General features: G+C 43.5%; 1 protein-coding gene across 3 annotated transcripts in view; it reads right to left on the bottom strand.

The window, feature by feature from the left end:
• Positions 1–13,521, bottom strand: part of LOC126534904 (uncharacterized) — a 30,433-nt gene extending 16,912 nt beyond the window's left edge. For 2 of the 3 annotated variants that reach the window (XM_072289121.1, XM_072289123.1), the window contains exons 1-5: positions 13,137–13,520; positions 8,599–8,784; positions 4,739–4,849; positions 3,519–3,629; positions 1,027–1,203 (exon numbers count right to left, since the gene is read on the bottom strand). In XM_072289121.1, the coding sequence (XP_072145222.1) occupies positions 1,027–1,203; positions 3,519–3,629; positions 4,739–4,849; positions 8,599–8,784; positions 13,137–13,197 (646 nt within the window). In that variant the 5' untranslated portion in view covers positions 13,198–13,520. Of the gene's footprint in view, positions 1–1,026; positions 1,204–3,518; positions 3,630–4,738; positions 4,850–8,598; positions 8,785–13,136 lie in introns of all 3 variants that reach the window. The other variant, XM_072289122.1, reaches the window with a different exon arrangement.
• Positions 13,522–14,944: the final 1,423 nt, after the last annotated feature.

Here is a 14,944-nt window from a genome sequence, read left to right as displayed (position 1 = left end):
ATACCAGAGGTAAAACAACGTTAGACAAATGACTTAATTACTCAATATGCGCCATGTTTTGGAATTTTCATTTCATTTTCTGAAAAATTGCGACTAAACGCCTAACAATCTGCCCTACTTGTACATGGAGACCAGATTTGTTAAATATTCAGAAATTGTGTCACCTAGTCTTTTAAGGAAAAAAAAAAACAGGAATTGGCTTGCTGAAAGGTTAGCAAAACAAGCATTGTCGAATGTCGGTCTAATTTTCTGGGAAAAAAGAAAACAGCTTTCTTGTTACACATTATGCACCCTATCATGAAGCGGTTCCCTATTTGATGTACTTAGTAACATCAGCCGTTCGATTAGACATTGAATGCAAGGTTATCTCTTACACTGAAATGTCAGTTCAGTCAGTTGTGATTAGCTCAGATTTGCGGAAGGGTGCCTCAAAACGCTATGTTAGACTGTTAAACGGAATTTAAAAGGCGCATCGTATATATATATATATATATATATATATATATATATATGATGCGCCTTTTAAATTCCGTGTAACAGTCTAACATATATATATATACTAGGACACATGAATACCCAAGAAAGTGGATGGGGAAACAGCGCCGCGGTAGCTCAATTGGTAGAGCATCGCACGCGAAATGCGAAGGTTGTGGGTTCGGTTCCCACCTGCGGCAAGTTGTTTTTTCATCCACTTTAATTTCCATTAATTTATTGTTTCTTTATTTCCTTTATTAAACACAAGTAATTTCCCCTATGTTGTCCTTGGTGTCAGTGTTTGTTGGCTTCTCATGATATGACTAATATATATAAGTATATATATATATATATATATATATATATATATATATATATATATATATATATAGGTCTTATTGCCACTTACATTTCCAAGTGTATTTAATGTTTCGTTAAATTCAGTATTATCTTTTCGAGGCTTTTATGGTGGTCATTATTTTGAGCACTTAGGGGTCGCGAAGACAGCTGTATCAGGATTGGAAGCAGACAAGTAACTCAGATCAGTCCTACCTTGACATGTGTCCAAACATTCATCCTTAGTTGTAAAAAACTTGTGGTTCCCTTCACAGTCTCCACTTCTGAACTTTCTGCACCTGGCTCTTCGTTTGTTGTAATACCATAGCTTCAAACCTTCGCAATTTCCTTCTTCTGGTATCACAGAACAGCTTTTTCGCAACCCTTCTTTACCTGTATCGTGAATAAAGCATCTGTTTAATATGTTATTTTCTGTGCAATCTTTGCTTGCTCATTGTAATTTCTTGTCATAAAATATTTAAAACCGCAAGAAGATTGTTTACAAGACTGCTCAGCAAGTTAGTAGGAGCAAGGTCACGTGTCCTTGAAACACATGACGCTAACTTCAAGAGTTTATTCCGAGAAAAAGCAAGCACCTTTACACGTCATGCGCGGGCTGATTCTTCATATAGCAGGTCGATAGAAGGAGTGCTTACACTGCTTTGACCACTCCGATTGATAGCCTGTGTGTCATCTTTATTGCTGTTCGCATTTACTCCTAGTTTTGGCACGCAAGCTTGTTTGTTCTGTTGTGCATGTTACCCATGTACGGCATGCGTTAACTGCGCTGACTGTTTGAACGTGGCATGGTTGCAATTCCTGGGTTTCTTTGTGTGCCAGCTCTATGCCTTTCGCAATGTCACAGGCAGTTCTGAATATTGAGGTTCCCTTCTTATGAAATTCCGCTCGACTTCTGTCCTGCTACCAAGCTACCAGGGGGTCACAGATGGCGTTATTGAGGAAGGTTGCAAAACCACATGACGCTGCTTGATGCCTCAACTGTTCAAAAAAAAAAAAAACAAGCTTTCCCTTTTTGCTTCCCTTGTTGTTCTCCTTTTGACTTGTTGAAATTCCCATTCTTTTGGAAAAGATAAATTAAACATGAATATGCATGACGTAATAGTTATGCGGAAACCCGCCAGGTGGATGGAAGTAATTAATAAAGTGAAAATCAGACAAACACATTAAATCAGCAAAAAAAAAAAACTATGGTATGTGCGTCTAAACCAAATCTCTTCTGCTCACTTTCTGCTAAAGATGAAGGACAAGAACGAGCCAGTGCCGGAGCAGTTTTATGCAGACCTAATGCTGTTGTAGCTTTTTCGGTGAAATTTTAATTTATCACGGTATAGCTATAATTAAAGCGCACGTGTACTTCCAAAAGGCAAAGAAACTGAGTTCCTAAAAATGGGCAAAATTTAAAGGAACCAATGGCATTCCAAGTGACGTGTGTTGCGAATGAGATCGTGATCGAGTCAGGATGTAACCATTTAACCAAACCTGGCCGCAGTGACTCTATGAAAATGGTGGTTGTGCGTCGATACAGTAGAAGTAATTATAGATTCAGGTAGTTGTTGCGCTAAAGCGCTACTGGGGCTAGGAGAGATGAAGAAGGGAAAGTCTCGCAATATACTTTTAGCACCTAATTTTCTTCCCCGTCCGTCCTAGCAGCAGTTCACAAACGTTCTTCCAGTTCACGCCCTGGGTATACGGCTATCGCAGCCGGCTATCATACCTAGAAATTCCTGCTCAGCAGTAAAATCACACATCAATTGGGTTAGGGCTGCAAATTCAAGTAAGAATAACATTTTTTTTCAGCTTTAAAGTAAAAACAGTGACGATAGTGCACAAGAAATTACAATGGTCTTTATAATTATTTCTTGGTTTTTTAAACACGTTATCGTTTAGAGCGCTGTAACATACCGCCCCTTCCTCCCCCCCCCCCCCCCAAAAGAAAAGAAAACTGAAATATGAAGGTGAATAAGGTCCCTCCAAAAAGTCTGTTTTCAGATGGGAGAGATGATTTGATGAATTTATTTAGATCTGGAGAAAAAAGGGGCGCTAATTCACATGAGAGCATGGCAAGCAACAAAGGATGCCGACACGGTTTCGCCCGAATTTAAAGCTTTACAGACACAGCGTTATTTGTCCTACTTTGGCGATCAAAGCCATAAAGAACACCTTGCCAGAGCGGTCGCTCTATGATCTGGGCTAACCAGGGATTGAGGGGAACGCCGAGCGAGGCTGTATTACTCATAAAGCTCGAAACAAACGCACACCGAATATTGAAAATTACATCTGTGAAGCCCACAAGGTTCAGGAGAACTCATGAAATCAGTACTTTTTTCAACCACTCTACACTATCTGTACCTACAAAGGAAGCATACACGGATTTTTAAGAAACTGAAGCTCGGTAGATGAAGAAAAATTCGCCTTGATCGGAATATCCAACGAGTCTTCTATGCCTTTCCGTGGCGGTCCTTCAGTCATCTGGGCATTTGACCGAGGGCTAATAGTGAACATCTTGAAGCACTTGAACTTTCTTTAGGTAACACTGTTGGGATCTTGGTGCTATTGCGAATTCCTTTGAATCGTTAGCTCTATCTGCATAAACTTTAGGGCAAGCAAAGCTGAAGCCACGCGTAATGGGAGTGTGCGTGCAAGCTTTCTGCCTGCTCAATCGCATGTGTCTGTCTCCCGTTGCTCACTTCCGTTTTTGGGGTGGCTTCCTTCTCCAGTTCCTGGTCCTTTCTTGCTACCCGCTTCCCCACCTCCTATCCCAGTTGAACTGCCGGTAGGTTCGAGCTTTTTGGGTACCTCTGTAAAAAAAGAAAGTAAAAATTTAGCGCTGCATTCATCAATACAAGTGAGCTGGGGTAATAAGTGAGGATTACATTTATCTCAACAAAGCCTAATGCACACGTGAGCATTCACCCGAGGTTAAGATATTACAAAAAAATTCATCCCTACAGCTTTGTGCAGCGCATAGTAGCTGCAAGGGGTGCTATTCTCTCCATCCAGCGGCAGGTGCCTTGAGTGCTGCAGCGCACTGATATGTCAGGGCCTTGTATTTTAGAACACCCACCGAACAGTACAGACGCAACTCTAAACCTTGCCATCGCTGGTCATGATTCACCTTCCGGGTGAAGTATTAACAGCAGCCTATTATTTTTTTTAATTGAAAAGCCTCTTTTATACATCATGATGAAAGCGTAGCCGCCTACGCCCTCCTCCTACTCTTTGCGACCTGCGCAAGTGACGGTATTACTTTCGTATCTCCAAATATAGCTACTGCAGTTTGCCTCACTCCGGAAAGTGTGGAGTGTAAAGTCGGGAGTGAAGCCAAGCCCCTTTAATGCTCCTGGCTATAACGGTAACCTCCACGCCTTGATTTGACGTCGGTTCTATTTTATTGGCCCAAACATAAATCGCTATTCGCATACCTTTAACAGGCGTTGATGCCGACTAAGTCAATCGTCTTTATTATGGCGAAGTAAAAATCACTCATCACTGACGCAAGAAAGGAACCAATCGACACTGCCCCTTTTTGGACAAACGAATTTTCTTGTTTCCTAATAAAATCCGCGTAAAAAGGATCAGGCGAAGGCGTACAACATCCCCTCAACATGGCACTCGTACACGTGCTGGAGCTTTGAAATCACGCAGAGTCGGTGCCGTCTTCAACAGCTCGAACAGCAGCTTGCGTAGGTGCGTTGCAGCCTAGGCATGTGTTTAAACTACGTGCACAAGAAGGCGGCTGCAGAAGTCCGCTAGGTGACACGTATTGGGGAATACATTTCAGGCTGTTGAGCCATACTGCAAAACTTTCAGTTCAGCTATGCTCAATATGCTGCGTTATAACTTCGGCTGGTATTCCGCTCTCACTGCTTCTTACGTTGCTCGAGTGTGCATATTGGCCATTACCCACCTTTAGGTTTTAGCGGGATCCCTTCTCCACTTTGTTGGCCTGTCTTCCCGCTCTCTTCTTCGTCTCCTTGCCCTTTGATATGTCCGGTGCCAGTGGGCTGCGCCGTCGCCGCTGTAGAACAATATTAGACTAGTACTGAGTTAAAGCACAAGTGAGAAGAAATATTATATAACAAATACGTTTCATTATATGTGTATGTAACCTCCTTTCTTTTTGTTCTCGACGCAACAGACCAGAAACAAGTAAATTTTTTTACCTTAGCACTATGTACCAAACCGCCACCTTTGCAGAATGGATCACACTCAGCTGGTTCAGCGATTAGTTGGGCAAAGTGAAATGTTTAAAAATTTCTTACCGCTACCAGTGGACTATTATGGGCAACCAATTGCAAATGCAGTGAGATAGAATGAAATAAAAAGCAAGTAAACACTCACGTGATCTGCATAATAAACTATACCATTGTTTCCTTAGTGAACTTTTTCTAAAGCTGTTTATGTTGTATGCAATTCACTTGCTTAAATATTCGTCGTAATAATGCCATTCGCGCCATGTTGCCATTTCTCTATTTCTTCTTTTATTTTACCAATGGACTGCTACGCCAGTTCATGAGTGTTGAAAGCTGAAAAACCAAGCGAGAAAAAAACTAAAACAATAGAAACGGCTCTGTAATTGCTAATTCACTTGCCTAATTGACTTACCTACCATTCGGTTGTTTGGCCTGGTTCGGTCAGGCGATCGGTCACTCGTAATGGGAGGCTGCTATATCGTGACTATGAAAAGGAGGCACAAAGGGCCATGGCAGGTTTGGAATATGAGAAGTGCGCGCGTACTACAGCCCGTCATGGAAAGGCGCGCTTTGCACCCAGTGACATAATAATAATAATAATAATAATAATAATAATAATAATAATAATAATAATAATAATAATAATAATAATAATCATCCTGGTAATGCCCAATGCAGGGCAAAGGCCTCTCCCATACTTCTCCAACTACACCAGTCATGTGCTAATTGTGGCCATGTCCTCCCTGCAAACTTCTTAATCTCATCCGCCCATCTAACTTTCTGCCGCCCCCGAGTACGCTTCCCTTCCCTTGGAATCCAGTCGGTAACCCTTAATCACCATCGCTTATCTTCCCTCCTCATTAGATGTCCTGCCCATGCCCATTTCGTTTTCTTGATTTCTACTAAGATGTCATGAACTCGTGTTTGTTCTCTCACCAAATCAGCTCTTTCCTTATCTCTTAACGTTACACCCATCATTCTTCTTTCCATAGCTCGGTGCGTCGTCCTCAATTTAAGTAGAACCCTTTCCGTAAGCCTTCAGGTTTCTGCCCCGTACGTCAGTACTGGTAATCTAGTAACATCGTTGCCTGTTTACGTAAAATATAACGTGGGCGGAAGGGTGGCGTCCCGTGGCTGATGGAGTAGGGAGGTGGCTGCATCGCCTGCATGGCATCGCTCTGCCGTGTATAAAAAAAGCAAGCAAGAAAGGTGGTCACCACGGAGATCGCGTGATCTCTGAGGTCATGCAAAGGCACTGATTGCACATAGCGGCATGTTCGTCATTATTTGGTCGGTTGATCAAATTGTCGCGTAAGCAGGCGGTTGAGCTGGGCGACTTCTGCATCACCTGGTTGACGTACCCTGTCATCACTAAACCATTACATTGTTATTCTGGGGTTAAAATCTTCAATCTTCCACACATTGAAGGTCGGCACAAAGAATCTAAGTTACATCTTCCTAGGTTTTACCAATCCTCGGTGCATGACAGGCGAAAACCACAATCGCATGGCGAGGTGCGCGGTGGCGTCGCCACATGACATCCTGAGGATGAGGCCACCTGAGGATATTTTTTTATGTGCACTGAAATCCAAACACACGAACACTTTTGCATTTGGCAAGCAACGAAAGAAGGTCAATGTGGCCAGCATTTAACCCGCAGACCGGAGCTCAGCAGATAAACACTATAGCCACTAAGCTAGCGCGGTGGTACCAGCGTCCGCTCAATATAATACAACAGCGACATCACCAGTTGCGTGCCTTTCGCTTTCCACAGTGAAACCACCGGAGGTCATTTACACACGCCTACGTCGTTCTAGCGCTCTCCCTCACCTTCACTGTAGGGTAGCCAATCGGACGCTCGTCTGGCTGACCTCTCTGCCTTTCCTCTCTTTGCTACATCTCTATATCCCTCCTGCAACATATGGTTTTGAAGAACTCCTCGGGTGCACGTCTGTGATCCGGACGGAGTGACCGACTGATATCTCCAGTGGACTTTCTCTCTCTCTTTTTTTTTATCTTTCCGTCCCCCTTTCCCTTTCCCCAGTGTAGGGTAGCCAACCGGGCTCAGTCCTGGTTAACCTCCCTACCTTTCATTTATCATTTTCTCTCTCTCTCTCTCTCTCGGGTGCACATCAGAGCAAACATATGTCTCGCCATACAGAAGCGACACGTTAAAAGAATATACCAAACAATATAGTTCTGACTTGCCTCATCTACTATCCCATACTGCGCATATTTGCCTGAATTAATTTAGTCTTGGAATTCGTACTGACATATGATACTTTGCAGTTGGATTTTTTATTACAATTCGTCTACTTTTTTTTTGGTAGCGACCACTGTCTTCGCGCTAACCATTTGCTCAATTGAAATGATCGATTACAGGGGTCTTTGCTCGCCTCTGTATATAGGTGAGCTTCGTGACCTAGTTTTCTATTAGCGCACCATAAGTCAGGGTAAAGAACGCACTTTTTTAAGGGAAAAGTGTAAAGTAGCTTTACCCGAAGCGCGCAATTGATTCTGAAACCAATACTTTGTGCATAACGTTTCCCCGCGAAACATTATCACAATAACCTGTAATGCGAGGGCAGATCACCACTCCCTTAGTTCTTTCCTTATAGGCAGGCCCCTCTCATTATAGCACTATGAAGAGATACTAGTTAAGAGGCTACTCAGTCCACCGAAACGCGGCATAGTTTATAGATATCACTGAATTGTTTCTGGGCAAATTAGCTCCTGTAGCAACATCTAATTATTGCACGTGTTTACGCTGTTGCGCCCTCTAATAATTGCACCCTGTTGTGCTGGCAGGATCTGATGCTTGCGTGCGGAAGTAATAAATTTTTCTTTACTCGATACTGTGGCTAGATAGACGTTGCTATGATTGATTCGGTTGGAATCTTTGAGAACATCGGGTCTTTGAACATGCTGGCTGTTTTGTATTCAAAGGTCCACTATGGTGCTAGATAGGGAAAGATGAGAGTTTAACAAGTAAGTTTGAGGAAGCAGTTCGAATACTTTCCAAACGTTTGAGAGAAGCAGTCAAAATTTATTAAAATGCCGGATATTTATCTTTGTTGTATTTAGGCAATTCTGTAGCAGAGTCGAAGTCTGCCTTAAGCCCGTGAATAGAGATAGCGAAAATGTGCTAGTATGTAAACTCCGGAACATCCCAGACCAGGAGGACTACACAACTGAGGCAGAGACAATGGATTTCATTAGAGATGCCATCAAAATCACGAATATATTCAAATCAACCTTCTGGTACAGACCAGCAGGTTAGTACAAAAAAGAAAAAAAGAACAGTAAGCCAGATGTTCCCAGAAGTATTCCCGAATGGTTAGCTTCATAGAAAGTTAAGATTAAGGAAAGAAAGAGCTTTAACAGTTCACTCCGTGACGTTGCAAGAATCGCGCATGTGCCGCCTGTTGGCATTAAAACGTATTGTGAAAAGTGACACAAATTTCGTAATACAGCGTTCATAATTTGAGAAACACAATCACAGATAGATTAACACGCACGTAAAGAAGAACGTTATACACACCACCCCTGTACCCGGAAGGAAACTTGTGCTTACTCATGCAAGTCTTGTTGCATTCTCCCTCGCTGTTAAAGGTATTGTTACTTTGTGGACAATCTCCGTACTGGAAAGTCTTACATTTTCCTTCTTTATTGTCATAATACCACTGAGTGAGAGAAACATTGCAATCTTCCCCTTCTTGGGGCATCGCCAAGCAGCGTTGGTTTTGTGGTGTTGCCTCAGCTGCAATAGAGAAACTGCATTGGTTGTACCTTGAAGGGAAGCTTAATTTTCCGAAACTAATTGTGGTTCATAAATAAATGTAGAAAAGTAATAAAGTGTGTATTTAGAAATGTGCTATTATTGATGGGAAAGCATTAAACGCCTCATTCACTTAAAAAAGAAACAGGCGCCTGTAGCAGCGGAACTGCACGTAAGTTCCCATTGGCTGCAACGCCACGTCACGTGCGTGTCTTGACGGAGCAGAGCGGGCGTAAGGGAATGCGTCAGGGAAGAATGCTAGGGATGCTAGGGAAGGCGTGAGGGAAGATGGCATCGCCGCAATATCCACGTCAGCCTCGGAATCCTCTGTTATGGGCGCGTTCGTTGACCCCGCAAGTGGTGGCCCGCGTACTCGCTTTGCCTCGGCAATCGCTAAAGAAAAGAAGAAATTATGGCATAAATTAAAACAGAAAATAAACTCGAAAGGAAAAAAAAACGTTGGCGATGGGGAGTTACGAACCAACGCCCACAGGATCAGATGCCGAGGGTCTTACTCGCTTGGCTAAACAAGCGCCTCATAAATAGCTGTGCGCTCTGCTTTAAGACATCGTGCAACTTGAACCGAAGTTTTCATTGCCAAGCCCGGCGTAAAGAAAACGGTGATGTCGAAATCACCGCTGCTTACTCGGCAGAATCCCCAGTAGATTCTAAGGCATTCCGGCAAGATAGCAACGCGTCACGGATCGGAGTCCACCGACCGTGTGCTATCTAGAAGGCGTTCGCCAAGTATTTCAGCGTGCTCGCTTGCACGGGAGGAGTTTAAACTCGAAGAACTGCACAGCGGCGTGCAATTCGACATTAATCCTTTCACATTCAGAGCTCCTAAAATGTGCTTAGGTGTCTTCGGAGTTCATGAGCGTGAGTATGCCACCCGGTAGGCTAGCCAGCATTCAACTATTTAATTGTGTCCTGCTTCACATATTCCTGGAGTATGCACGTGAACCTGCCAACAGTACAAGCTGTTTCAGTGTTACCAATTATCCAAACACCTATGTCTAAAGCAATCTGCGGTGGGGACAGATTGCGCTGAGTGCTGATAGATTCGTGTACGCTATGTTCTCGACGCTTGTTCGTGCTGAAACAAAAAGCAACAGGAAATTAATTCCCTCACAATTGCTGCACTTCCTTAGGCCAGCCTTTTTTTTTTTGCGAGCGTCCGTGATCATCGACTGGAATGTATTCATGATTGCTTGTTCGCGTATCACGCCACACTTTTAAATTTAGACAGTAAGCAAATATTTACGAGCCACTGGACATCCGCCCAGTGGCTCCAAATGTCCTCAAATTATGGATGTGCACACATATTTTGTAATGAGTTGACACGAGTGCCTAACTCAAAACTGTAGAGACTCCAGCCATCTCTTGAGCCTGCGGGAAAGTAAATCAATAAGCAGGAAACTAATTCATGCAGAAGCCATTCTTGATTAATATTAATGTAAGCGAATAGACTAACGCTTCTGGAAAGCTATTTCCTCTATGAAAAGTTTGATACGCTCGAACAACGATAGCTGTTGTTAATATACATTTAGGTAACGTATGTTATTTCACTGCGCAGTTCCATAGAGAAACACGTCGTTAACGAGTACATCTGTAGTGGGAACGGAACCTTCTCCTGCAGCCACCCCAGACCGAGGGAGGGGCTGGAGAAGCGAAGGCTGGATGGGACAGGCGAACGCACGCTTAAGAAGCCTGTATGATGGTAGGACGTAGTGTAGCGTTTATGTTGTTACTAGTGGTTTTAGCCAGGAAGACAAGGGTCGGCTCCAACTGCAGCAACTCTTTCTTGATATACAGTCTGTCCCCGCATGTCCGAATGTACACTGCCTCTAAGGAACGCTAGAAGCAGGCGTAATATCTCCATTTAGGTAATCTATTAACTTTCTGGAAACATAAGAAGTTGTGTGCAGTCGTGCGGGAAGCCTCTTCTTATCACGGCGTCAAAATAATGTTTCGCTCTCCAGTGTAACGGTTGCAGAGCGGCACCGTTAAATCCTCCGAACCCTTACCCCACTGAAGAGCTTTGGGAGAGAGCCTTGGCCAGCTCCGACCACGAGGATCAGCAACGGCTGATTGCGAGGGCCCAGGACGCGGCCCGAGCTCAAGGCATCCTGGAATGAGGACGCCTCTGCAAAGCTGCATTCACCCAATAAAAATGCTTATTCTCTCACTCGGCAAGACTATGAAGTGTTCCGCGCCGCACATATCTCCGTAGTCTCTACAGAGCTTGTAAGACGGGCACCCAGTTTTAAATGTCCATACTGCCGTATACGCCAAACCTGTTGGGATTCGGAAACTCGTGTGGCCTCCGAGCGTGTCAGCGTGTTAGCGTTTTGATCGTGTAGGGCTCATACGGCACCGTTTTTTTTTTTAGAATGACGACGAATGTCCTCCTTTTTCGGTTGGGAATTTTAGGCACTCTCATTTTTTATAGGCATGATAAAGCGACGTGTTTGTCAGTCAACTTTTTTTTCCAACAAAATTCAATATGCCAAGATATAAATTGAAACTTGACAACAAATCCCATGCTATTGAGGACTTTGAAGAGCTCCAGATATTCAGTCGTTTGCCATCAAAGGAATGCAGACTGTAGGGAGTGCAGTGTAAGATATCTCCAGATGGCACCAGGATGTTGAGAATGTAGTCTGAAGTTCTACTAACGGGCTGATAAGCCGGCTTGTTCCCCGACACATCCCACATGACCAGCTGTCCACGCAACTTCAACCCCGGTGTTCGTGAAGATCATGTAATGAGAAATACAAGATGTCGCAGCAATTGAACAATGTAACAATTCACGAAAAGCGTCCATGGAATTGGACGAGATGATCAAAGGTAGTGAGAAATTAGGCCCTAGACAATGGAAGGCCGCTTCGAGGGAATGCAGCTTCGCGAGCTTAGGACAAGTAGTAGGAATCAGCTTGGGATGGACTTTGCACTGGGGCTCTAAATGTATGACGGTGGTGGATCCGTGGGATGAAGAAGAAGAATTACATCATTCGAAGGAGCATCAACACAGCACCTCAACATTCAAAAGCCTTGAGCTGAGGCGTGACTGCACGTGCAGACTAACCCGGCTATTCATTACATGTGTAAATCTATTCTGCTTGATGAACGATGCGATAACATATGCATTGTCTTATATTGCCTATATTCATGACCTCCTTGATTGTGGGGGAACCCAGCTTGGTTGCAACCCGCCTATGGCTATGTAAGAAAATTTGATAAAAAAACGAATATTTTACTGTTGAAAATGTCATATCTGCATATGCCATATCTGAACTCATGCGCACGTGCGATCTAAATTTATCATGGAGGTTTTATTCCTGGGTATTACAGTTGGCATTCAGCGAAGGACGCGCCTAACAACGTGGTTGCACGAAACCGCGCCGCCTTTCTATTGCTGGGGAAATTCCGAACAATTCCCACCAGCCATCAACACCACAGAGATTGGGTGAGAGGACCGAAAAACCTATTAGTCTAGAATAAACCATGAGTGGCTATGAAAGATACAAGGGGCACTAACGGCAGCGGAATTGCACGAGGCGCCACACTGTTATATACGCTTCGACATACGACGTGCGCTGCTTTCGAATGGCTGACTCAACGTAAAGACAACTCGCCACCGCAGATCTCGTACGCAATGTCTTCGACATCACGGACTTTGTGCAGTCCGAAACAGCTCCTGAGAAGCTATTAGAATAGGCCTTGTTGGCGGACGAGATTCTAAATATAGACTTAGTTCATAAGCTGCCATCACAACTACGAGAAACATTCTGTCATCTAGAATAGATGGATTCAGCAATCGAGGGACTGCAACTGGCACAGTATTTACCTTAATTACCACCGTGGAGTAGCTTGGGAAGAGGAGAACAAAAGAAGTGTTGAAAATACGCTCCGCATTGTCGAATCTAAAATGACTTAGTTGAACGATGCGACCTAAAACCATATTCGAATTCCAACGAACATAGCAGCACTTCTCAAAGCGCCATTGTAATACAACCAGATATATTGCTTCAGTGTCCGAAGTCTTTGAGATACTGCGCCGTTTAGGCATGCAAGATACCTGGCCACTAATCCAGCCCAGTCATTTTGTAGTCGCCGTCACTGTACATTGATCACAAACACATTGCTATCTCTCAGTAAACAGGCCTATCAGTGCATGTCTCTTATATACTCCTTGCAGGATATTTGGACGTTGTAGGTTGCAGTAGTACTAAAGACTTCAAGATATATGGTATTGTAGGAGAGTGTTTAACAGAATATTGAAATATAGGACATGCATATAATTTATGTCCACTATTGTGGCCAGAACTTACCATTACTTGGTGTGAAGCAAATTGTATAGTAGGTCAAGAATGTAGATATCAGAATCTTCATCGCCACTTGCGGCTTGAAGCATGCCCCTTCAAGAGAGATCAGTTTTGAGCAATCAGCATGCTGGGGCGATATTCAGGAGACAACAAGCTGCGTTCCAGTTAACAGTGGCCCGAATCTCTAAAAGAAGTCAATAGGGTTACTAAGAAAGAACCTTCATAGTAGAAAACTTCCGGGACCAGGTTTATTTTTCTTCGACAGCCAAGATTGGTTTCTTGAAAAAAACACGTAGAGATTTGTTCTACAGCTTCACGCAACCATCAAATGGATTATTATATATCCGGTTGCGCATTTGAGCATATCCAATAGCTAGGTATGACGCCAAGAATTTATTTTAGCATTGTGTGCCGGAAAACACTCGATAAAAGTATGCACACCTTGTTCAAACTCTGCCAACAACACTTCCATAACAAGGGTCTCTCACTGCAGGTGCGTCTATGACGTCTTCCCGACACAATAAAGAATTCTGTGCAGCATTCTATTAAAAGAAAGCAATTGTTCCTTTGCCCTGTTTGTCAGCTGTGCCGTGCTTCACTGCTTCGGCACTGTGTTGACGTGGTCCCCTAGGAAGTAATGCAAGAACATGGCAGAATAAATTTTTCTAACGGCTAACATTTTGCAGATGAGACGTGGCATTCCACTTATTTACAAGAAGAATTTCAACGTTAGGAATGACCAACGACTAGCGTAATCATTCCGTTATATTTAAGACGTTATACCTGACGTGCGACACCAGAGGTGACCGCGAAATTGCTATTGAACATAAAGTTGCTATTAGCGCAATAAGGTATAATCTTATTAGGAAGGAAAGAGAGAGTAAACGTTTATTGCTGGTCCCAAATGTACCAGCGTTGCCTTCTTAGTCTTCTTTGGGAAATATTTGGATGAAGTCCGCGAAGGATCTTCACAGCTGTTATGGGGGGGGGGGGGGGGGAGGGCACCTGTCGAGCGGCGAGACATTACATTGAAATACCGATAGCATGGACACTCCAAACAAATTTTCGCCAACGTCGTCGTTGCCACTGGCGTCACCGTGGGGATCTGCATACATTAGGATATATGTGTGCTATATTATTATCCATTCCTATATGGGGCTTCTATAGCTAAACTATTTAGACGTGGTCCTACGTTCTTGGCTAAATTATTTTGAGAATTTCGGGATTGGCAGCGCACGATAAATGCTACGAAACAGAACATTGATAGCGCTTGACTTTTACCTTAAATCTTCTTGGACTATTATATAATAAAAGTACACAGCAACACCAGTGCTCTAACCGGAAAATTAAGTAAGTTTATTGCCGGGGCTCTTAGGCAGCGTAATGGCGCAAGTGCAATGCCATAAGTGGCCTTCCGCGGCGTGGTAATGCTTTTTGTAGGTGCCAGGAATATTGGCGCTCCCGCGTATGGCGCATCCGAGTCAGTCCTAACCTCGTATAGTGAGGACACCGTCAGAGAGGTTCAAGCACTAGGCTAAACCTTGGCGTCACACGCAGTGCTCCGCCCGTTGGGCTAAGCTGCAATTTTTTTACATGTGTTCCGTTGGTGTGTCTGTCAGCATCTTGTTGATATACTATCCTTTCTTTTTATTTCTCCAGATTTTCAGTACTTCGGTGTACCTTCAAATTAGTGGAAATAGTGCGTGAATACGCAATTATAAAATGTTTCAGAATAAGCGCGTAAGCATACTTACGTTCGATTACACGCGGAAATTAATGCATACTACTCAAAGATTATAATATTATATCCATTG

The sequence above is a fragment of the Dermacentor andersoni genome, chromosome 7 (assembly GCF_023375885.2).
Source record: "Dermacentor andersoni chromosome 7, qqDerAnde1_hic_scaffold, whole genome shotgun sequence".
Classification (NCBI taxonomy): Eukaryota; Metazoa; Arthropoda; class Arachnida; order Ixodida; family Ixodidae; genus Dermacentor; species Dermacentor andersoni.
This window is presented reverse-complemented; position numbering and strand designations above follow the sequence as displayed.